The sequence below is a fragment of the Pyrus communis genome, chromosome 6, assembly GCF_963583255.1.
Source record: "Pyrus communis chromosome 6, drPyrComm1.1, whole genome shotgun sequence".
Classification (NCBI taxonomy): domain Eukaryota; kingdom Viridiplantae; phylum Streptophyta; class Magnoliopsida; order Rosales; family Rosaceae; genus Pyrus; species Pyrus communis.
Window position 1 is genome coordinate 13,813,071 of NC_084808.1, and position 24,877 is coordinate 13,837,947.

The 24,877-nt window shown below is 35.6% G+C and overlaps 1 protein-coding gene across 1 annotated transcript; it reads right to left on the minus strand.

Moving 5' to 3' along the window:
• Positions 1 to 1,163: 1,163 nt before the first annotated feature.
• LOC137737419 (protein transport protein SEC24 C-like) lies at positions 1,164 to 15,117 on the minus strand. Its single transcript, XM_068476880.1, has 24 exons — positions 14,104 to 15,117; positions 13,170 to 13,400; positions 12,873 to 12,947; positions 12,675 to 12,773; positions 11,240 to 11,351; positions 10,797 to 10,924; positions 10,231 to 10,350; positions 9,050 to 9,130; positions 7,774 to 7,851; positions 7,514 to 7,606; positions 6,492 to 6,546; positions 5,772 to 5,848; positions 4,908 to 4,979; positions 4,656 to 4,739; positions 4,305 to 4,424; positions 4,131 to 4,199; positions 3,726 to 3,803; positions 3,365 to 3,503; positions 2,880 to 3,044; positions 2,552 to 2,700; positions 2,296 to 2,475; positions 1,946 to 2,034; positions 1,784 to 1,815; positions 1,164 to 1,676 (listed from the first exon to the last, which is right to left on the minus strand). Exons 1-24 carry the CDS (start codon positions 14,872 to 14,874, stop codon positions 1,567 to 1,569), a joined length of 3,207 nt encoding a protein of 1,068 aa, XP_068332981.1. The 5' UTR covers positions 14,875 to 15,117; the 3' UTR covers positions 1,164 to 1,566.
• Positions 15,118 to 24,877: the final 9,760 nt, after the last annotated feature.

The window sequence follows — 24,877 nt, forward strand, 5'->3', positions numbered from 1 at the left end:
AAGAAAGTGTTACTAGAACTGTAAAATTTTAATTTTGTACCTTGTTTTTTTTTTTTTAAATATAAAATATTTAAAGTGTAAAATGAAGATTTTAGAGTGTTAATAAAATTTTTCTAATAATAATAATGTTTTGTTAGGCTAAGTTCACATTCCTAGCTAAAAAAGATGAAGAAGGATTTTGAGCTAAAAAATAAGGATTGAGTTTGGTGTATAAATGAGGATAGACGTATGGTTTATATGGACAGAAAAAGAAAGGATGAGGTTCTGTAAAATGTCACGTGGTACTACGCGATTGGTTGAAAATTTTGGCTAAATTATTGTAAACAAATAGTGACACATAGCGTGTCGGGATTGGTTGAAAATCTTATTGAAATCTTGGCTAAATTATTGTAAACAGATAGTGACACGTGGCCTATCGGGATTGGTTGAAAATCTTATCGGAAATCTATCCACAAAATAATACTTTCGGATAAGAACACTTAGCGTGACAAGATTGGTTAAAAATCATATCCGAAATTAAAACTAATTTTTTTATTATTTTATTAAAAAAATAATAATATTTTAAATGGGTTGAGTGCCAGTGCATTTTGTAAGGGTGGAGATGCATTTGTGTCAGCTCATTTTTTTAGACTTTGTGCGAGCACATTTTTTAGGGGTGGAGATGCATTTGGCTAATTACTATTCATTGAGGTCAATCGCTGTTCATTAAGTAGATTAAATGGGCTGGGTGCCGGTGCATTTTTTAGAGGTGGAGTTGCTCTTAGTATAAATAATATCGTTTTTTTTTTTTTTTGAAAAAAGTACTTATCAAATACTTTTTACAGGAGCCCTAGAAAAAAATGTTACCAATAAAGATGCAAGCACAAGTGCTTTTCAGACCTATGCTAGTAAGAGGATTTGAGTTTTAAACACGAGGTATGTTATTTAGACGGAAAAACAGACATTCTTTGAATTTGTTTAGTTTTAATTACCTATAGACTCGAATTGGTTTTTCTTTTTACTAACGACTGGCATACATTTGCTTAGAATTTACAAAATCCTCAAAACTTGTAGTGTTTTTCCACAATGGAAAGTGATCAACCATGTTACAAATGGAAAGTAACTAGCTTTTGGACGACTTATAACAAAAAAGGTAACCGGTTCGACTACAAAAGTAGAATCTCTGTTCCAAAAAATAAAAAATAAAAACAATAAAAAGTAGTTCAAACATTCGGTAGAACAACCATCCTGTTTATACATTTTTCTTTCTCCCACCATTAACCTTATAAGGGTTATTTTCACACTACATAAATAAATGGAAAAGGGAGATGTCGAGAAAAGAATTCGAGTCGGGGCAACTGAAATACAGAAATACGCTTTGTATTTATTAACAGTAGTGTCTTCCTACGGACCTATCATAGCAAAACTCAGCTCTACTTGCTCTTCACGTATACATACTTTGCGGGATGATCCCCGAGTATGTGTGTATAGCAAGCGTCTAATTTTTCTTCTATCCGTTGAATCCATGTGTACTCTATCAACAAGCTGGCTCAAAACTCGTAATTCAAACCAAAGAAGCGTAAGCAGTTATGACGCCATTTTTATCTGTATTTGCCGATGGACGTGTACCAGAAACTCAACATAGGAGGGGCCATTCGGACTCTGGTCTTCGACCATATATGAGAAAAACAATGTTCCTACGGGGAAAGATAATTCAATACCTAATGAAAAACTATAAATAATATATAAACCATCTACTTCGTAAGAGACAAGTTGTAGGGATAGTAGTTGTCTCGTTCATTACCTGATGGATCTCCTTTCTTGCATAATTTTAAGCTGCACAAAAATAAGACAAATTAGAAATCATCACTATTTTAGATGAAAACATCAAAACCTGAATACAAACGCTGCAACTTATTTATTCATCACAAACAAGGAATCACTAATGAAAAATAATCAGTCGTACCGAAGGTAGGAACATCTCTGGCGCCGTATTTCATTTACCACATCATTCAGCTTCTTCGATAATGGATTATCATACCGCTGTAACACAAACTGCGCGAAAGAGTCCAAGAGAATGAAGTCAACTCATGCACCCTCATTTATCAAAATCTCAAAGATCATATACAATTTACATTTTAAATATGAAGACAATAAATAGTGATGAATAATGAATTAAGCCTCGTTATAAAAAGGTGAAATAAGCATCCAGCCCTCTCATTCTAGTGAACCAAAACAGGTCCCAAGAGAAAAAGTTGGCAATTGTAATTTACAATTATGTCGGGCAGAAGATAAGAAACCAAAAAGTAAGGCTACCTGAGTAGGAAGTTCATCAGCAGAGGCGATTCCAAACAGTTGTTGCAAAATTCTAGAATCTACCAAGTTCCCAATATATATTAAACAGTCCTCGCCATTCTCGAGAAGATAAATTCCCTCGTCACTCACATGTTCGCTAGAAAGCGGAATCACCAGAGGAATTAGAGACTCATCACCCTCCTGTTCATTGATGGAAGCTACCAGTGATTATGAAATGCATACCTCAAAGAGTTGAACAAGAAGCTAAATGACGCACCTTTTTTGATTCTAAGTCATGAATAGCCACCATTCTGGGGTACACCAATGGAACTGCCAAAGGAACAGAAAGGGAAGAAACATGATTGATCCAGAAGGACCGCTCATCTATTTTTCCATCAGTTCGTAGCCCCGTACTTTTGATTAATGCTGAAAAACAAACACGAGCATCAAATGTATCAATATATGTACAAAATCTCTAAGAAGCTAAGTGATGATTCTGTGCAATATATTTCCACAATGGAAGAGGCATGCCTTTCCCTTGGGATTTTATCAATCAGAACAGAGCCTTTATCATATCTATTAATAAATAAGCAGAAATAATATACCAAGGGTGTATAGAGGCAGGAGCTTCAGTGCCTCCGGAAGAATAAGCTGTCCAGAAGATGATACAGTAGCACAAAATTTACGATATGAAAGCAGACTACTGATGCACAGATTTGTCACTTGTTCCCGTACACGCAAGAGGGGACTTGAAGGGATTTCGTTTGCCGCTATAGACAATATTTAAACAGGACTTATTGTCAGAATTCATCCAAATTCAATTAGACAGAATGTACTAACAAACTGCAATCGTAATAAATAATATGTTGGCAGGATGCAGAAAGTGAAAAGGAACGCAAAGAAAGAGAATTATACATCTGCATTTCAAACTACCAGATGTGAATAATTAAAGAGAAGTTAAAGACAATGTTTTCATAATAAAATTCACAAATTTAAGTGCCTGGGCTTAATTGAGAAAACAATAATTACAACAGGGAAAATGAGCATAAAGAAAGAAAGCAACAAAGAAGAACAGCATATAATTTAATACCTTGCTTCATGAAACATGTAAACTGAGCGTCCAAATCAGCAGCACGGAACAGATTACTTAGCATACTTGTGCATGGCAGAGATAAAGTCGCAACTCGAATTCTCCGTTGGCCATACACAGATGTGTATAAAACGGCACACTGGATAACAAAAATACTATAATTAATTTATAATGAAGCATATAAAAGAAAAAAGAAAAATATATATATATATATATATATATATATGACTAAACAATGAAACATGCAGCTGCAGAGATAGGTGTCGTCATCAGATTAGTAGTAAAGATTCAAGAAAAAGATCAAAAGATATATTCACAGCTACTGCATTTGGTAGGGGAAAGCAGAAAAATTAAAATTTACCTGGAAACCACATTCTGAGCCATCCTGTAATTTATCATCATGTTTTAAGGTCACCATAATAGTTTTGTCACAGTCAATCTGCATGACAGAAGGGATTGGTCATGATTTATATAAGAGCCACTGTCACTCTTTTCAAGGCATAATGAAAAAGGCAAAGAAAGGAGATATGTAGAGAGAGGCTGAGGAAAATGAAAACCAGAAAACTGAAAACTAGACAAAGGAGCAATGATTGAGCATCAAGACTAATTTTCTTTCAGATTGAAAAAATCTTGATTTTACTACCATTGTCGGTCAACACAACCAGGGGTTAGGGGATTTTAACTTCCATGGAAAATATATGATAAGTAAGAAAAAAACACAGTCTGACGTGTTGGTAGTAAGGGATTTTGTAGAATATGTACAAACCCCAGGTAGGTCAACATCCGTAGGAATACGTTTGCAAAAGCTTCCATGGTACTCTTGAACTTGGATACCCTGAAAATGATGAAAACAAACTTATCCTGCTAGAATAATCTATTGAGAGAACGATAACCAGTCATCAGCTAAAACAGGAGAATGAGGCTGTTCAATGAAACTTACCTGGCTGCATCTTACACGCATCACCGCCTCAAAACCTTGAGGCCTTGTGACATTCCATCTAAGATCGTTGTAGAGCTTTGCAGGATCAGAGACAGCTGAGAAGGGATAATAATAGTAAACCTGAAATGATAACCCAAATAGTTAGACTACCATGTGTAAATGATCTATAGTTACAAGTGGCAGATGCTTCTCAAATCTGACAACACAGATTTATTTTAGATGGTGGATATGTAGATTAGAAATAAGAAAAAATGACAAAATTTCATAAGAGAAAACCCTCAACCAAAATGACAAGAAGTCGAAATTTCATGCCATATGTATGGGAAGTAACAGAAGCAAATTCATTAGTACCTGCCCTCCAGTTGTTCTTGGGATGACAGAGATAGAAGCAATGTCTATGTATGACTGGGTAGTGATAAATAAGTCGACACAAACCTGGAACATTTTTTGCAAAAAAAAAAAAAAAAAAAAAAAAAAAAAGTAATCACCCAAATAAATTATGCTTAACAACTTGTTAATTACCACTAATAATCTCAGTCAGTATAGAAGTGTCATCAATATGTTAACTGACCATTAAGGGGAAATAATTAGTAAAAGACTTACCTGATATTCAGCAAATTCAACTGCCATTGTCTTTAAAGTTTTGTCAGCTGGTTGGAGTAATTTATGGGGCTCCTGAAATGCAGTTAAAGTTTAAACAAACAAAACATAATACCAAGACTACCAAGACAATTAAAAGAATCGACTGCTCAATAGAGAGTATAATTCAATGGATGATAGTTATGGCCACATAGCATTATGCAAATCATCTTTAACAAAGTATACAAAGACCTGATATGTCAATTTCATTTGTAATAATTATCCAAGTGCATCTGCATGTCCACCTAATTTTCCAAATCTTGGGGTTCAAAAATTCGAGAAAAGCTGTATTTCATATTCATTGAATATCTGTCCTCAAAAAGTTCTTATAGGCGGGAACAAAATCCAATGAAAGTAAGACCTAGACATGAGGGCTTCCTGATTTAATATGTCAACATGAATTACAAAAATAATTTTTGTAAATAATCATTTAGTATTTTCTCATCTTTTGAGATACATAACTATGAATTATCTTTTCCTATTCAGATTAATGTAACATATATTTCGAATGAGAGATAATGGAGCAAGAATTGTGGTTTTCTTTGTCCTTTCTGTAGAGTGGGTTTTGCCTTATAGCTGTAAATGAGCATTTCAGATTTCACTAAAGAAATAACTGTGTCCTAAAAGAAAATACCAGCACGGACATTCATAAGGAAATAAGCATTTGGTTATTGGGCTTTTCATAACCATGAGTTCAATTCCTTAATAATTTCATTTTGTGACCTCAAGGATGTAATGAGCTTTTTTCTTAATAGTAACTGGGTCACAGGACCACTGATCTAAACCACCCAAATGGTGTACAATAACAAATCTAGAGGGTATTCGTACCTTATCAGCTGAAGATATATTAGCTCTTCCTTCAGCTTCTCTAGCAGAGAGCGCTCCAATTCCAGTTGATGCCAACACTGCAGACAACATAAACATTACTACACTCAGATGCCAATAAATCAGGTATATCCTGTAAAAGAAAAAGAAGATGCAAATGCGAAAATGGACATGCATACAAATTCTATAGTAGATTTCACACACAAAAAAAAGGTCTATAAAAGATATACAGGATGCCAACCAAAAAAAGGTATACAGGACAAATAATGATAATAGTAAATATCTTTGTCATTTAGCTGGAATTCAAGTTGACTGATAGCATGAAATGAACAAGTTATCCCAAAGAAAAAGCTTACATGATCACTAGGAACATCAACAACTTTGAAATATATGTTCTAGGTTAATTTTCTGATTCCTGACTAGATATGTTGTTTATCTTTACAAAATAAGAACAAGGTAATAATAGTGACTGAAACTACACGAAACAAAAATGCATTTTCCAAAATTTCTCTTGCGAAACTACTAATGTTTATGCGATTCTCCACTGTCTCTTAAGATCCTTTAACAGATCTCAGTCCTTTGTTTTGTCTATGATATGAAGCAACTGCAGCCTCAAGCATGTTGTTTTTCATTCTTTGCTTGCAATAATATATGAACGTGTTTATAAAGGAAAAGGAAACCACAAAGGATGCACCATAAGTAGATATATGGATATGAGCTTGCCTGACTGAAACACCAAAAGTTTCCCTCCAGTACTCTTAATTGCCAAGAAAGCAGCCTAGGCAAGGAAGAAAACAAAAATGAACAATGAGGCAATGAATTTAAACATCAATACGTATATAAAAAAATACGTGCAAATCATAGAGTATTAATTATTCTGTTGCTAGACTAGACCATCAAGATGAATGCAGCACGGCAGATTAATGTCTTAGGTCTAGTGTTCAATGACCAGCAGAAAAGAGAATTGTCATTTTTAACACTAATGGCAGGTTTAACAGCTCAAATAATGGGTTCACTGTGCGTGTTGGTCTGACAACTATTGAAATCCAAAGACTCCAATCTAAGTTTTGACTGATATCTATCTAAGGGTGTTTAGACAGGAAGTAAAGCAATTGATAGCCAAACCAGTCAGGATACCACATATGACACCAGCTCCAATAATCTCTCCTCAAAGCTCATCATGCATTATCACTTATAAATTGGCATGTTCACCACAAAATGAGGAACAATAAGAAAGTTGATCAGTATTTGGCAAGAACAAAACTTTGATCCAGTCAGCTAGGTCATGGAAGCATCTACGCCAAAAGTTTATTTGATTACTTGTATTTAATAAATATTATTCCAAAAATCTCTTAGACTTTGCATGCAAAAGAATGAGTATAGATTAATTATCTGGAATATTTTAGCCCATCATATTAATTCTTACAAGTATATTATTTGCCTTGGGTTATTCAACTATTAAAGCATCAAATATCTTCTTGCCTTTCTCATTATACTCAGCTTCAGACAAGGAACCTACAAAGAACTAGATGAACAAAAATGACATGTACAATCCACTCATAGTAGTTGGTATAGAGCTTCATAGTATCAACGTCAAGCATATTATGCATAGCACATCTATTCATCGCATGTTTCATGAATTCATATCCATTTGCACCTGAAGTTCTGTATTTAAAAATGAAATAGCAAACCGCAACCACCATAAAAGTTCAGTACACACAACAGTGTCACACGATACGACATACCTTGATTGCTGCACCAAAGGCTGATTCAGCAATTTTACTGTTTTGAAACATGGTTGGAATACTTTCCAACAATTGCTCCAAATGTTGGCGGCACTAAGAATCCACAACAAAAGAAAAACTAAATTTAATAAGAGGCATGTAGAAATTTAATAATTAAGATGCCAGACTGACATATGGCTGATTGTTGTTAAATCAGCAGTTCAAAGACTGCACAACTACTCAATACATTTCACAAAAGGGAAAAAATAACAGCTGCTGACCTCAGAAAGCTGGACAACTACATCAGTCTCCAGAGGAGTGTAAACATCTTGCACATCAGGAACAATAAGCATCAAAGGCTGCAAACATATATTGGACCACAGTGTGAGACCTTTTAAAAATAATTGTTTGGGAAAAAAATAGAAGCCAGGGCCATAAAAATTAATGGTTATTTAGCCAAATCTTGTAAAACAAAAGGAAAATAATTCATACAATTAAACTCAGATGGTTAGAAAAATAAAAATAAAAAAGGAAAACAATTTGGCTACAAATCATAAATGGAAAAATTAGAGTGACGATTGAAACTGGTACTAGTAGCAAAAATTATCCACCGTTTCATCTACTCACTGGAATTTTAAAAGGCATGTTCCCAGATCTGTATACCTAGAACTTGTCATCAACTTTCTATAGGTATAAGAAAAATTGATTCTAATAGAAAGAATTCTAACTCTGCAGAATATGAAAGGTGTAAAGCAACACATCATTTATTGTAAAGAAAGGCAAATCTATAGTTTTCTCATCAATCTTCTTCCACTCTGATTTCACTACCTGTAATTTCACCACGTTTCAATTTGCTCCTTGAGCACCTTTCATCCTACCAAATCTTTGGTTTTATAGTATGTGCTTCTGTTGATGCATGGTTCACTTTGATTAAAAATCTATTAGTTCGTAACTTTGTACACATCCTGGTCCTTTCACTATTATCACCTATAAATATCGGCACTCTGAGATGACACTGGCATTAAGCATAATATTCACTCAACAAAGAAGGAACACACACACACACACACACACACACAAATCCCCAAAATAATCAAATTCATTCACTGAAAAAAAACACCGTTTGGATCATTTCCTATAGTCTATTCATGAATGCAACAATCTCTTTTCACCCAACCTGTCTAAAAGAATAAAACCAACATCAAGGTCCTCCACCTCTTTGGTATAAATTTCTATTTCCAAGTATCACCTATAGTACATAGTATTTCCAAGTATCACCTATAGTACATAGCATATGTGGACATTCCAAGTTACAAAATCATTTACTCATCACAAAGGCAACATGTTGAAAACAAAGGCATCAAAAGTCACATTTAATTTTATACACAGAGAAGTAAGAAGCACGCAGATTTTTATGCAAATAATTTGTAGAATTCACAGTAGACTGCATATGTATCAGAGTTCATTCTATGCTCTTCAACTTTAATAACTGATTTTATATATAAAAAAAAATAAATGCATTACCAAAACAAAAAGAGAAATAAAAATTATATTGACCTGCTGCAATGCACGTTTCAAATTGTAAAAATGGATCGTTGAGTCAAATGTTGCAATTCCCACCATTGTCCGAGGACCTTCCTGCAATAATAAATACATCAACACCCGACTCATCCAAAATTCTGGCTAACATTGTTTCATTGAAAGTATAACCAATTACTGCAGGCCTTGGGAAAATGAATTGAGCAACTAGCATGCATTCACAATTTCACTTGCACACAAACATTCTCATAAAAATATAAAAACATGCATGCATGCACACAGATACGTACATCTTGTCAAAACAGGGCTGAGGTCATAAAGAATGAAAATGTGCAAGTAAATGAGGACGCAAATGAACTCTAGCTAATATTTAATCATCACCATTATATCCTTTGTCTTTTCCATAGTCTAACGAGATTGGTTGGTCACATGAATTCTCGTCAATATTAGGAACATATTAGTAAATAGCTATTGAGGTAAACTCATATTTTTGCTTATTAGTGCAACAGCCTGTCAATCAAAATGCTATTTAAGTAAACAAAGAAACAATATGATTCCAAACTCAAGGCCAACAAAAGCTACCAGGGAGGATATCTCTTTGGAGCTTCTAACAAAAACAGACATGAGATACTTAAATGCAGTGCTCACAGTGAACTCTTGTATGACTTTACCACACAGGTTTAGTCTTATCCTTTCAGAATTTCCAAAGAGATTAGGAGAAAACAAGAACCAGTTATGAGATTTAATCATGAAAGTTCAAGAACAGCGAATCCTGCAAACCTTCTCACAAGTTACAAGCACTATGTGATTGCAGCTGGTGAACAATAAGAGCAGAGCAAATAGGCAGGAAAAGTTGAAGATTTCCCATTCTAAAGTTAGAAATGATTCATGTTTTCCACCAGACTCATCAATGTATTTGCTCAATTCAGCCTTAATCCTAGATGTCGGGTTTGGCATCATGGATCGTATCTAAAACATCATCCGTGTATGACACACAAAATCAGGAAAACTTTCTATCGTCCTGATGCATCTCTTTCTTCGCATTTGTTATTCGTAATGCTTAGACATAAATACAATGAACTTCACTGCATGGGTCCCTTCTTTCAAAAAGAAAAAAAATCATTTAAATAACACAGCACAATCACATGCTGTAAGGAAAGTAAAACAGGAACATTATGCATATAGACAAAATAACTCACCGGAAGATCAGCAATAACTTGACTGATTGCACTGCAAGCTGCAGCAGTTGCACCAGTTTGAATGGCATTCATGGATACATCAATGAGGAAGAAGTACACAGCTGGCATGGGATCACGGACCTGTGTTACAAAGCCAAATAATTAAAGAACTGCAACTCTAGTTGGGAACTCTAGTCAATAATGCAAAATTAGTTCAGTCGTTTAAAATCCATTACCAAAAAAAAAAAATGGGAACAAGCTCTTCTATTGGGGTTAAAAAGACATTTTAAACAGCTGATACTGTCAACGAGGAGTCAATAGAGAAAAACTTCTGTTATGAACAAAACCCTGTATAAATGATGAAAAACAGTGTGTGCGCATGTGAGAGAGAGACGGTGAAAGAGTGGATTTTTTTTGGACTTCAAAAAGTCCATGAATGTGTTGGAAATATACACAACCATTATTAGCAAGTGCCAACCATGCCAGGAAGGTCTTGCATACTTTTGTTAAAATAGAAAATAAAGGAGGTATTTCCAAACGTGGTGATCTTACTTAAGTTATAATTGCAGATCTCATAATCAACTAACCATGTATTCTTTTGAAGCAACAAATTCAACTGTTCCTCTACATAGCTCAGGCCTCTCATCAGCATCTCTACGTCTACCATCTGGACCAAGATTGCAGTGGTAGTCACGCGGAGTCTCATCAGTAAATCCTGCAGAAGAAATAGCATACATTGTAGGATCACTGCTTTTGCATAAATAGACATTGAGCAGATAGATTACACCTTAATCCACAGACCACAGTAGAGACCTTCAAGAGAGGAATGGTATATTACATACTCTCAGCCCTACTAAAATATTCAGAAACTTGAAAAGATGAAATAGAAAAACAAAACATGAAAAAAATAACAGGACCACTTTGAAGAAGAAAAGCAAACAAAAGCATTGCTTTGAAAAAGTTTTGAGATCCCAAATGAACTGAAAGAAAAGATCACACACAACACCAAACAGAGAGAAATCTTCCTCACCACAAAGATTACAGATGAATTTCCTGCCCTGGTCAATGAACTTCATAAAAGGGTTTATGTAGCCTTTGCAACGAGAGCATCGAACGGGACCACTTTCACCAAAATCCACAACCTAAAACAAAAAAATTCATTACTACAATTATAGTTCGATGAAAATTCTGATTGTTTAATTGATCAAAGTTTTGGTCATTTATAATTATAGAGAACATTGTGCTTTTAGTGGAGGAAAAAGAATTGTGGAAGGTTTGTGCATTAGCTTATCCTCTTTTTCAGGTAGAAAGAAATACTAGAATTTACAAAAGTAAATTGGGAGACGAGACAGATTTATTGTGAGAAGGGTGTTTTGGGCATCTTTGTGGGTTATGAACAATAATATTCTCCCTTTTTTTTCAGATAGAAAGAAATACTAGAATTTACAAAAGTAAATTGGGAAACAAGGCAGATTTATTGTGAGAAGAGTATTTTGGGTTTCTTCGTGGGTCTAAATTTGTACGGAATAGTGGATCTCAATATGTACGGAAATTCCATTTCACTCTCCATTGTAGACAAGGGAACTGCATTTTCTGTGTAATTGAAAGTGATTAGAAGGATACGACAGCTTTTTTTTTTTTTTTTTTTTTTTTTGTTGGTGGACTAATTGTTCATTTCCATAGAATGATGTTGAATCTTACTAATTCTATTCTCATAATCTGTTTCTTATTAGAACAGAAATGAATTCGTGATTCACAAAGTGATTGATAAATTATCATATTGTTAGAAGAAACAACTAAGTTGTCTATTGTCTGATTTGGAAATCCAGAGCTTCCTCTGAGGTGAAGTTGCTCAGGTTAAGATGAATGCTAATGATATGGTTCAAAGGAGATCACTCATCTGTTTATCCCCTCGTTGGTGCATTTTGTGCAAGGAAAATTATGAGCTGGTGGATCACACCTTCCTCAACTGCCCTGTGATGATGTGTCTTTGGTTCAAGCTGTATAAGAAGGCTGATCTAATTTGGGTTATTCCAAGGCCAGCTTCTCTTTCCATGCGAGAGCTACATGATTTTTTTCAAGGGCAAAAAGGCTAGATTGTGTGGGGCTGCATCGTTCTTACTGTGCTCGGGGTGGTCTGATGTGAAGAAAATAGGGTATTTGAAGATTTGTTGGAGTGGGATTGAGTTTTTAAGGAATTTGACGATCATATAGGCTAGAGTTGACCAGAGTTTACACATACTTCTTTTTACTAACATTGGGCTAGACCGGCAGGTGCAGTGCTACTTCTGCTTGGGTTTTAAGCTTTTATGGTTTCATTTTCTTCTCTATTCCCAGTGGTTCTTTTGACCACTTATGTTGCTCTATGTTGCTTTATTTCCTAGTTTGCATCCAAATAATCTCTTTCTCAAAAAAAAAAAAAATATATATATATATATATATGGAAAAGAGAAATCATTAAGTACTTGGATTGGTTCCTCATTTGGATGAGGAAGGGCAAAAGGTTCAACCAACAAAGCTAACAGCATCCCTGATGTTGTTAAAAGATCACCAGTGCATGGTATCTGGTAAATTGACAAAAACATAATAACATTACTAAACTTTTATTAAAGTAGAAACGAACACAATAACAAATAGCCAATTCATGAAAGTTAAACCCAAACCTGATTGATGGTGCACCTCATGTATCGTGGACTGCAATTCCCAGTGTCTCTGACAATATAATCAGTTGTAGCAGGCTTCAAAATAATAAAGAAATCAGAAGAACGCAAGGGATAAACAATATCCAGTTTTTTCACCATGCTTAAACATACTTTGCAGCATAAATATGTGCAATGAAAATAAAGTGAAATTACATACCCAGAAAGAGAAGAGAGTACAGAAGTAAAAACGTATTAAGGATACACAGCTAAAGCAAATATTGTAATCAAACTCTTTTAAGTTTATGGATATATAAATACCGGAGGTGGATTTGCCTGATTGCCCTGACGAGTTTCATGAATGAGCACCGACGAACTTGGTATAGGCCGAGGAATTTGAGTGGGATCAATCTTGGATGAACCAGCCAAAGGTGTACCAGTTTGACCAGCAGGTGAGATAGTAGTCATGGACTGATTTGGTAACGGTGGGGGTGGCATTCCAAACATTCTAGGTGGTTGAGCAGAACCCGGAAAATGTGAAGGTGGAGGCACCTACCGACATTCAGAAAATTTCAGAAATCAAATCAAAGTAAGAAGAAACGAATTCATGCATTCATCCTTTTTTCCTCCATCAAAACGCTAAGTTCCACCATATTTGCATAAGCATTGGTGGAAAGAAAAGAAATTGATAATTGCATTTTCCTAATAAATTAAATGAAAAACAAAAGAGAAGAAAACAATAGTACACAAGGTTATACATTAAAACACCATGCTTGAACATACTAAATCATAATGTTTTAGAAATAACAATACAGGAAAATAACTAATCATTTTAAAAGGATTGTGATTGTACTTTTGTTATATACAAGCTGTCAACAAAAAACTTGAAAGCATCCACTAGAAAGAGTGCTTTTACTTAAATCGAGGGCCGAGCAGAGGATAATGAAGATAAGCGTCCACAGTGGTTAGTGTGTGTTGATTTGCTCACACTTATCAGCAAGTTCATTTTTTTTCTTTGGTCGGCTACAACGCGATAATATATATCATGTGTACTGAAGGAGGAAAGACATCTATCTAGTTTCAGTTAACTTATATTGGTTTATGTTGTTCTTGCACGGAAACAAGTTTCAACCTTCAATCACTACTCATAAAATAGATAATAATTGCCATTACGCCTTGGCGCTTTTTCGGTATGCAATATACCTTCGCTTTATACAGTAAGTGTCCAATTCTATCAGTAATATAAATCACTCACCTGTCCTTGTTGCACTTGCCACGTCTGTGAGCCATAGGGAGAACCTGGAGGTGGTGGCCGCAATGGTTGAGGTGCTGCTGGAAATGGCGGTGCTGCTGAAAATGGTGGTGGCTGCTGAACAGTAGGACCTGGTGGGCCACTAACTGCTGGACCACCCAGCACAGAGTGCATGGTTGGAGTTCGTGGAGGACCCGTTGGTGGTGCCCGTGCCACTGCTGGTGGATGCCCAACAGGTGGTTGAGGTGCATTTCCACTCGGAGGGAAACGAGGCCCACCCGGCATAGCCCCGGAACCAAACATTGGCGGCCCATTACTCATCATTCTACCTGGTGCAGTCGTAGGCGGCATGCTCTGAGGACCTGGCCTAGGATATGCCAGCGCTGGCGTCGAAACTGGACCAATTGGCGTTGGCGCAGAAGCAGGAGCTACCCCACCCACAGGAGGAAATGACCCAGGAGGCGGTCGAGACGGAAAAGATGAAGGCTGGCCAACGGGCGGCCCGGAGGGTCTTACCGGGGTGGTGGCAGGGGATAATGTTGGTTGCGGGGCCCCCGATCGCGGTGCTGGTGCTGTAGGTCTTGCAAATGCAGCCGGGGGAGGGCCGGGCCGTGAAAAAGGAGGTGGTGCAGCAGCAGGAGGGGCTGATGAAGGAAAAGGCGGCGGTTGGCCGAAAGGGGATGGTCTAGGAGGGGCAGAATTAGGCATGGAAGGCGGCCGATTAAGATTCAAATTCTGCATATTATCGGCTAATGGATCAGGGCGGGGCTGCATTCCGGATCGCACGATCCCAAACGGAGAGGAATCGCGATCTGGATCGTCTGTCTTGGCGACACGACTTCCGTCACCGATTGGACCCAAACGGAGAGATCTCGCGACGGACCTTGAGTTGAGCAGTTCAGCGGCTTCAGTCAGGGAAGGTTTGTTTTCTCTGCGCCTCTACGACGGCTGACGGGAAGGAAGGAAACAGATATCTGTTTGATGTATGTTTCTTTTTCTCATAATAATATTATAATTAGATACTACAATATTTTATTCTTTTATGATTTTATTATCTACAACGCAAGAAATCATGTTCAATTTATTATTATAACTAAAGGCGCTAGGCATAAAACACACAAAATTTCTCTCTTGCCATACTTTCTCTTTTCCTCACTAAAATAGGTCACAACACGTTATCACCGCGCTTCTAACGCTACACTAAGAAACTAAAAGATATTTTACTACAAACATGGTCACAAGATTCATCATCACTATCCATGTTCTTCTAAAAAACAGTCTAAAATCATCCATAAATACCTCGCTTAACATAGAAAAATCATCCATAAATACCTCGACAATTCGCTTGACCAAGCCCAAAAATATGTTCATCATGCAGCATTGGAAAGTTGTTAGTGCATTACATAACACAAATGGCATCCTCTTATATGTAAGCTTACCAAAAGGGCATGTAAGGGTTGTCTTCTCTTAATCCTCAGGTGCAATTGGAATCTGATTATACCCTGAATAACCATATAAGAAAGAGTAGAAAGCACCACCAGCCAAATCAACGGAAAGTGATATGCTTTGATACATGTGTTGGGCTTTCTGTAATCAACGCACATACGCCACCCAATTGCCAACCATGTAGGCAAAAGTGCGTTGTTGTCACTTTTCACAATTATATACCAGTACGCCTAGGCACCACCTGAGTATGACTAACCCACTTGCTATTAAATATAGGATAGATAATACCACCATCCAAAGGTTTCATAACTTCATTCCACGCCACCTTCTTCATTATCAGCTTTAATCGATGTTGAGTATCAATAGTGAGATTGACACCCTCCTCCAACAAGATTTGGTGCATGTAAATAGCTAGGCTAATTCCTTTGATGTCGGCAATGGTCCATCTTATTGCATCTTGATGCTTTCTCAAGATTCGCAACAATTTTGAAGCTATGATGACTGGTAGCGTTGTTTTAGTTCCCAAATACGCATATCTCAAGTGCTCAGGTAGTGGCTTCAGCTCCAATTTGGTGGCTGTGATTTTGATGGTTGCAATGGCTCTTTAGACTCCGCCAAACTCTCATAAACATGTCTCCATATAAACAATTGAATTGACAAGCTATCCATGGCAGTCACGTACTCCAAGGCTTCTTCATCTCTGGTTTCTTTAGTCTTGAACCCTTGTAACATGTTCAGCAGTGGATCAAGGGACAAATGAGACACAACATCAAGATGAATAATCTCATCTAAAACATCAACTTTCATATAGTCTTGCTGATTGACAAGCCTTTTGGTTGCTTCAAATAAACTGAAAACCACAAACTAGTTCTGAACTCTAAAAGTCAAGGTCCCAGCTTCCACATCAATTAAAGAAAGCAATCACCATGAAAGGTCATCCCAAAATGATAGGAGTCTCCATGTCCTTGTCAATGTCCAACACCATAAAATTCATTGGAAGATAGATATTATCAACTTTGATAATGAGATCTTCAATGATGCATCTAGGATAAATGATAGAATGATTTGCTAATCAAAGAATAATCGATGTAGGTTTGAGCTCTCCTTGTCCTAGCCTTTGCAAAGCAAAATACGGCATAAATTAAAGCTAGCACCTAGATCAATTAAAGCACGTTTAAAATCAGAATTTTCAAAAGTGCAAGAAATAGTAAAACTCCTCATATCCTTTTTCTTTAGTGGCAATTTATACAATAAAATTGCACAGCATTGCTCAGTGAGAACCACTTTCTTAAAATCCACAAGCATTTTCTTGTTAGTGCACATATCCTTTAAAAAATTTGCATAAGATGGCATGTTCTTTTATTGCATCGAACAATGGAAGATTAATCTGAACTCTAGCCAATGTCTGCATGAAATCCCTCAATTCCTAATCTTTAGCTTTATGCTTCAAATGCTTGGAATACGACATCAAGGACACGTAAACACGTTCAAGAGCAACAATACGTTTAGCTGGGGCCTGTTTAACTGTTGGTCTTAAGCTATATGCTGTTTTTTCTTCATTTTTTTCCTCCCATCAATACTTTTCTCATTACATAATGCCCTAACTGCACTACATTCGTCATACCCTCTAGAATTAAGGATAATTTAACTATGAATTTTTTTTCCCTCTCAATCATCTAGTTAACCAACTGCCCAACCTATTTCTTTAAATTCTTTATGGACGCGTGTATATTCTGCATTTCTTATTTATTGTGAACAATTTACGACCTCGTAGATTCAACCAATTTTTTAAGTCCAATCTCCCATGCAACTTTGGCTGGTGCGGCAGGTTATTATACTAGCTGTTGAGGGTATGGCTTTGCTTGCTTATTCCTAACCCACTTGAAATTTGGGCAATCTCTCCATCCTTGGTTATAGAAATTTGAGAATGGGTCATTCTGCAGTCATTGATAATTATTCATTTCCTTCACTAACTCAGATAAACATCCTTATGCGTGCAACCCAATAGATAGGCATGCTGCAGATTATACAAGTTATTGCCGCATGTGGTGGCTGCTGTATAAGTGTACTAATTTGCTGGAAAATCATGTTCAATTTTTTCGTCAAATTTCTTTTCCAATTTCTCCACCTATACAAACACTTTGGAGATCCCATGAACATCTCAAAAATACCCATTTAGTGTCAATTTAGCTATCCATTATTGAGATTCAGCTGCCATATTCTCAAATAAGTCAAATTGTTCCCTAGCTTGTGTGGACATAAACGCCGCTCTGGATGGTGCATTAACATCATTTTTGGTAGTTGAATTTAGTCTATTAAAGAATAGATTCATTCGTATGTCTCCATCAGTGTCGATGTGGAGACACTTTGTGAATAACTCCTTGTACCGCTTCCATGCCTTATGAAACTCTTCATGTGGTTTCTGAGCAAATGACAAAATTTCTCCCTTCATAGCAAGAGTCTTGGAAGCCGGATAGAGCTTGCTTAGGATTTTTTCATTCAACTGCTCCCAGGAAGTAATGCTGCCAAATGGAAGTGTGAAAAACCATGTCTTCGCCTTTTCCTTTAGAGTTTAACGAAAAAGATGATGTTGATTGATTCGGCTGAAAATCCATTAACCAAAATGTTCTTGCATCCCATAAAAAAAAATTCAGTGATATGCATGTTAAGATCCTCATGAGATAACCCCTGAAAAATAGGCAAAATTTCCAACATGTGATGCCTTATCTCAAACGAATTACCTTCCTCATCTTCTAGATAAACAATGCAACTTGGTAGGTCATTAGCATGGGCTGCTAAAGACTCGTTTAGTTTTCTCCCCTTACTCCCAACTCCCCTATTTTCTTTCTTAGTTTCTCAACTTTCTGGTTCTCCTCCTTCCCACCTTCTGAATTGACTGTGTCAACATCATAGCAGCCACCACATGTCATCACTCCTCACCATCTTCTCCTGACTCTCAGACGAAGATGCCTTGTTGCTGATCGGTGAAGACAGTGGGCGTAAAGCTCCAGATCGGATAAGACCGTGGGTTCAATGATTTATATGATTGTTTTTCTTTAAAAAAAGGTTTTGGGATTTGAAAGCCATTTATATGATTTGTTAATTTGTATGCATGTCAACCTTTTTTAGTCAAGGAGATGCTGGAAATCCCAAAACATTTTTCAAAGCAAAACAGTCATAATGTTATTGCTTTGAGAACCATGTGTCATTCAAATCTTATTTCAGTTTATCCTAATGCTACTGCTTCTGATTTGAGTATCAGGGTTGTCAAAGGAAGAAGATGAAATAAAAATGTAAAATTGAACCCATGGACCCGGCCCGAATCGGCCAATTTCAAAACGGGCCAGTTGAGGTTCGGTTCCAAATTTAGAAATAGCATTACTTAGCTCAGGCCACCCCATTACATTTTTAAATAGGTCCAGTCTGGTTCTTTCAAATTTAGGCCCGACCCGGCCTGTGCCCACCCCTTTACATATTCATGCTAAAGCTCGTGGCCTCACTAATATGATTTTTACCACTTGCAAAAGTAGGGATAAAAAAAAAACACTTAAAAATACTTACAAGAGAACAAGGTAGTTGAAGTTAGGTTGCCCATGCAAGGTTGTTTCCCCATGGATTAAATGAATAATTTGTATTTAAACTAATTCTTAATTAACTATTTAAAACAAGATTTTAGAAAAAGATTGATTTTATGATCTCAAAAAATAAAACGAATTTAATAAAAACAATTAAATAAATTGGCAAAGTAAAGAAAACAAAAGAAAATGATTTTGAAAATCAATTTAAGCACTAAGGTTCCGCCGTCACCTTAACAATCCTATGTAATTTTAACAATTACATATTAAGTACACATGCAACTTTGAATGTTAGGTTTTCCTAATGCATATTCTCGCCGTGATATTCAAGCAAGAACGTATATCTAACATGCAATAAGTCTGTGATATTTAGATCAAATGTAAACATGCAGGACTCATTAAATTTTGTGAAAACCCAACCATGCAACCCTTAAGAGTGTGATATTTGCCTTAGGTGAAATTACAATTATTAACCATAAGAAGCAATACTCAATCCTCCGATGATATTTCGATCGAATTGCATCCGATTACTTATCTAAACATTCTAATGGTAGCTAAGCATTAAGACATAGAGACAGTTTAAACACGGTAATTAATAATTCAAAGTATGCATGCATGCATAATACCATAAGCAATTGCATAAATACTACATATTCATGCTAAGGCTCGTGGTCTCGCCCTAGTAAAAGAAAATTAGTTATGAATGACCATAAAATAAAAGGAATTTTATTGAAATTAGAAGAAAAAAAATAGAAAACACCTTGAAAATAAACTTGAATTGTCAAAAGCTCTCTAAATCGAGTTCTCCAAAATAGTGCATCAAAACCCTAATAGCTTAGTAGCCTTATTTATACTATTGGAAAATAAAATTCTTCCTAGAAAATGTCTTCTAAAAACTAGGAAATATAATAGAATAAAATAACTAGGAATTACATTCCTATTCTAACTTTGGGAAATTTGCCCAGCCATAAAGAATCCCATGTTTCTGGATATTCAGAGCTCCAAAACAGGCCCAAATGACTTGGATTAAAGATTGAGATGTTCCGAACATAATTGCAGAAGGCTTTGAAGCCAAAAGACATCATCTTGGATGCTAAAAGGCCCAAATAAGCCTAAAACATCACTTTGACAGCACTGCACGTTGCTTCTTTATTTCTTCGCCATAAATTAATCGCTCAGTAGAAAAATCTAATATTTTGATAGGAACAAGTTGAGAGATTTGGGAATCCTACAAGATCCAGTCGTTCTTTTTTCTCTAACAGATGTTCAGAACTTCATCTAGGTTCAAATCATACTGAGAGGCCCACTAGAGATAAAAAATTGTTGAAGAAAGAATAAGATGTTTCCTTTGTCCCTTCTAGGCGATTGCGTAAAGCCCGCGGTAGCAATAGAACTGGAGAAAATATATAGAAAACACAGTTCTTTTCTATTATATTAGCATTTTCATTAGTATTAGTTAGTGATCTCGGCTCAGTGAGTCATAAACCGAAAATAAAAAAGGATAGGTGCAGAGACTCAATGAAAGCTATTCTAACAAATGGAGTTGGCTGCATTGTGTTAATAAAGGAATCCTTCCATCGAAACTTTAGAAATGATGAAGGATAAACCTATATACATATGTATAGTATTCAATACTATCTCAAAATGATTAATGACGACCCAAATCTGTATTTTTTTATATCACAAACATCCTCCAATTGGAATCACTCCAAAATTAATCCGTTTGTTCACTTTTTGCTCAAGAGAAAGTCGAATATCCTATATTGAAAATATAATTCAAAGTATCAAAATTTTACTAAAATAACCAATAAATTATAACTAAGAATGGGGTAAAATATGTAGTATAATATCGACTCATGACTCACCATAGCAAAAGAAGGTTATGCATATTCATAATTAAAAACAAAGAAAATGTCATTAAGAAGAAAAAGAAGGACAACACCTCATAACAAAATATCAGTCTTTAGAAACCTAGCCGAGTTGTCTCTTCAAAATCCGTGGTGTGTAGAGAATCCCTAATGGCTGGCCAAAGCTATTTATATTACCACAAATCCTTCCTAAAAAGGGTCTTCTAAAAACTACGAAACAAAATAAATTAAGATAGACTAGGAAACAATCTCCTATACTAATGTGTAGAATCTGCCACGTTCAAACCAACTCCAAAACTAGCTCAAGAGGAATCTGCCACGTTCAAACCAACTCCAAAACTAGCTCAAGAGGTCTTGTTTTTAAAACTTAAGTCGTTCTGAACATCTTTGTAGAAAGGCCTATTGTCAAAACATGTCATCTTGGACACCAAAAAGTCCAACTAAGTTTGAAACATCACTTTGGCAGCTTTGCGGTCATTTATTTATTCACCATAAATCAACGCCCTGTCATTAAAATATGAAACTTTGATATGAAAAAATTGAAAAACTTTCGAACATTCATCAATTGGAATCACTCCAAAATTAATTTATTTGATCACTTTTTGCTCAGGAGAAAGTCACATGTCCTACATTAGAAATATAAATCATAGTATCAAGATCCTACAAAAATAAATACCAAAATATATTAAGAATAGGGTACAATACATAATATAAAATCAACTCATCATTAGCCTTAATTTCTGTTTGAGAATAAATTAAGTTTATTTTTTCGAAAAAAGTAAGTCCTTTAATTCATTTACAATTGAAAAATTCATCTTACTATTAGATTCAAAGTTATTTTATCCAACTTTTTGTCAAATTAAGTAAAGTGACTTGCACGTGATACACTCTAGCGGGTGACACCATCCTTGTTGGAGAATTGAATCCCACATTAGGCATATGACAAAAAGATATACAATTAATATATGGGAGATTCCACCCTTCAATTCTTCTAGACCTTTTGTGATAAAAACCCAACACCTATTAATAAGTGGTTAAGTTAGAATCAAACCGATGATGTAGTTTGGCCTATGATGGGCATGAAATTTTTTTATGGTATCAAAGCAAGTTATTCTCTCGACATGCCTTGGCTTGAGTCACAAGGCTCAAATCTACTTCCTTAAGTTGGGGTTTCAATAATGTGCACTAGCTCCAACTTAAGGTATTGAATGATTGGGCCTTCAAAAAGATTTACGTTGGATTCAATGATTAAATATTGATTGGGCACTCGAAAAGATTGGCTTTGGTTCTAATGATTATATATTAATTGGGCATTCGAAAAGATTGGTGTTGACTCTAATGACTGAATACTGACTCGGTTTTCGAAAAGATTCTTAGCTCTAGTGTATTGACTTGGCTTGTTCCCCATCTGAAAAATGGTTTCCTGTGGGACCGCATGTGAGGAGGCTTGTTGATGAATAGAATTCCACATTGAACATATGACAACAAAATATACAATTAATATATGGAAGGTTCTACCCCTAATAACGCTAAAGTTTTTTGTGATAAAACACAATACTATTACTAGGGATTAAATTGAAATAATACCGGTGATATTGTGATGGATTATGCTAGGCCCTTACATAGTCCTATAATGTTGCATATAAGCTGTGACTCTAAATGGTAATCTACTCTCCAAAATTAACTGCATGCACTATCTTTTCAGAAAAATTAAGCTCTTAAACTCATAAAAAACTGTCAATCGTTTGTCGCTTGTATTAACTTAACTACATATATTTAATATGTACCAGCATCTCGACAGTCAGATGATGATTACATTAAATATATATATATATATATATATTTATATAAATTTAGTCTAACTATCAAATGATAGTTACATTAAATACATGTAAGTAGTCAATTCGTCGATAATATGTCCCTTAGACACACAAAGACGTATGGTTTAGGACGTGTGGTATTATGGCACATTATTGAAGTCCTGTAACACAAAGTTCACTTCAAGACTTCAAGTAGTAAAATAGAATGAAATAAAAAAACAAAGCTCATAATTTACTTTGTATTTTTACAGATAAAAAAGAGAAAATAAAAAAAAGAAGCAAAGCTGCTCCGCCGCTTCAGACAACGGTCACTAAAGGTGCGTAGTGGGTTTGGACCCACACGCTCTAGAAACCAGGACTAACATAAAGAGTAGAAAGTTGGGCAATCAAATGGCCTAACCAACCTTGTGTCATGACGTCCCTTGTCTTTTCCAAACATCTTCAATCTTTTTTTCCATCAAAATTCAAAGGCCACCCTTCTCGCTCTTCAATCTTTCTTCCATTTTTCATGACACTTTCATCTCAATACTCAACTCACCACATTCACACACATACAAAACATTTCTTAATTACCTATTTTGCATATATGTACAGAGGAAGATTCAAATTCGGATGCATAAAGAGGAGTACGTTGCTCGAACTAACTTGGCTAAATTTAAATATGCTATAGTTAAAACTCTTAAAAGCATCGGTTTAAAGAAAAATGTCCTTCAACTAGAGTGTTATTACACTAATTTAATTTATTAAGCATCGAACAATATCAATTTTTAGAAGGTCTAAACTAATTAAGTATTATAGGTTATGATAACCTTCTTGTTTTACCTCGTCGACCAAAGATTCTCTCATGTCACTAATTCATTATGTGATATTCATTTATTGTAGTAGTACACTTTTAAATACGTAGCAAGCAGTTAATGAACAATAACACTACTAAAACTAATTCTTGGTTGCATGAGATTAGAGAATCTCTCATCATTGACACGTTTTTGAGGGTTGGGAGGATTGTTTATCAATATTTCGAATTGGGTTTTCTTTTTCCTAGTTAAATATTGTTGCTTGAAAAGTGTAGGAGATGAGGTTGCAAATGATGTAGCTGTATAGGGTTCATCCCTGCTGTTAACTAATTTTGAATGCATGCTTCGTATCAATTGTCAAAAAGTGAGCAGACAAAAAGGCACAACAAAATTAAAAAATATATATATACCAAATGTGTCCTGAAATGCCAAAATTATATTATATGTTGAATTCTTTGCTGATTCATTCGTTCAAGGGTGTTTTTCTATAATGTTTGGAGAAGGCATCTTGACATCACATAAAAGGACATTGACAAAGGGTTTACGGCATTAGCAAATTAATATGATACAGCTGTCTGCTTCTAGTGACCCATTTTGAATTTCGATAAACCGAAAAATCTTGGGTCTAATTGGTTGTACATTCTTTGTCTACTTCTCTCATCATATGATATATCAGATGACAGAGATAGAAAGCGCTTATACAACCATTTACATGATAGAATCTCTTTATATGCAAACTTTGAGAGTCGCATATCTAAATTGACTAAAGCAGTATACTTCCTTTCCCCGTAATCTAGGTTACAAAGTTGCAGTGTGCATGGTTGGCAACCTACTTAATTCTTAGTTTTCTTTCCTAGAAGTGATAAGTGAGCTTGACACTTCATTTGCATAATACTTATTAATCTTCATTCTTGTTCAAACTATATAAGTGAGCTCGAATAAAAAATAGTCAATTTGCTAAAGCAGTGTGTTACCCCTCCTACTCCTAGTTTAGATTTAACTTTAGAATATCGCTCGAATAAAAAGAGAAAAATATTCAAATTACTTATGTGAATAGTACTTATTAGTCCCTTTTTTTTTTCTTCTCTATATAGGAGTTGTAAGTCAGCTTGACACTCCATTCTTGATGAGTTGACACTCAAAACCTCACACTGCACTCCAAATATATGGTAAAGTTCAGTTTCGTGCTCTCTACAAGTTAACTGCTTATGTTTTCACAGTTTTGTGCTCTCTACAAGTTAGCTGTTTATGTTTTCACAGTTTGTGCTCTCCAC

What these genes read in the sequence shown, in the direction of transcription:
- LOC137737419 (XM_068476880.1), bottom strand. Translation starts at nt 14,874, where the DNA reads ATGCAGCCCCGCCCTGATCCATTAGCCGATAATATGCAGAATTTGAAT. An exon ending in GGCAAGTGCAACAAGGACAG is followed by an intron (nt 13,401 to 14,103) that starts GTGAGTGATTTA and finishes GAATGTCGGTAG; the next exon opens with GTGCCTCCACCTTCACATTT. An exon ending in TACATGTTTCATGAAGCAAG is followed by an intron (nt 3,045 to 3,364) that starts GTATTAAATTAT and finishes TATTGTCTATAG; the next exon opens with CGGCAAACGAAATCCCTTCA.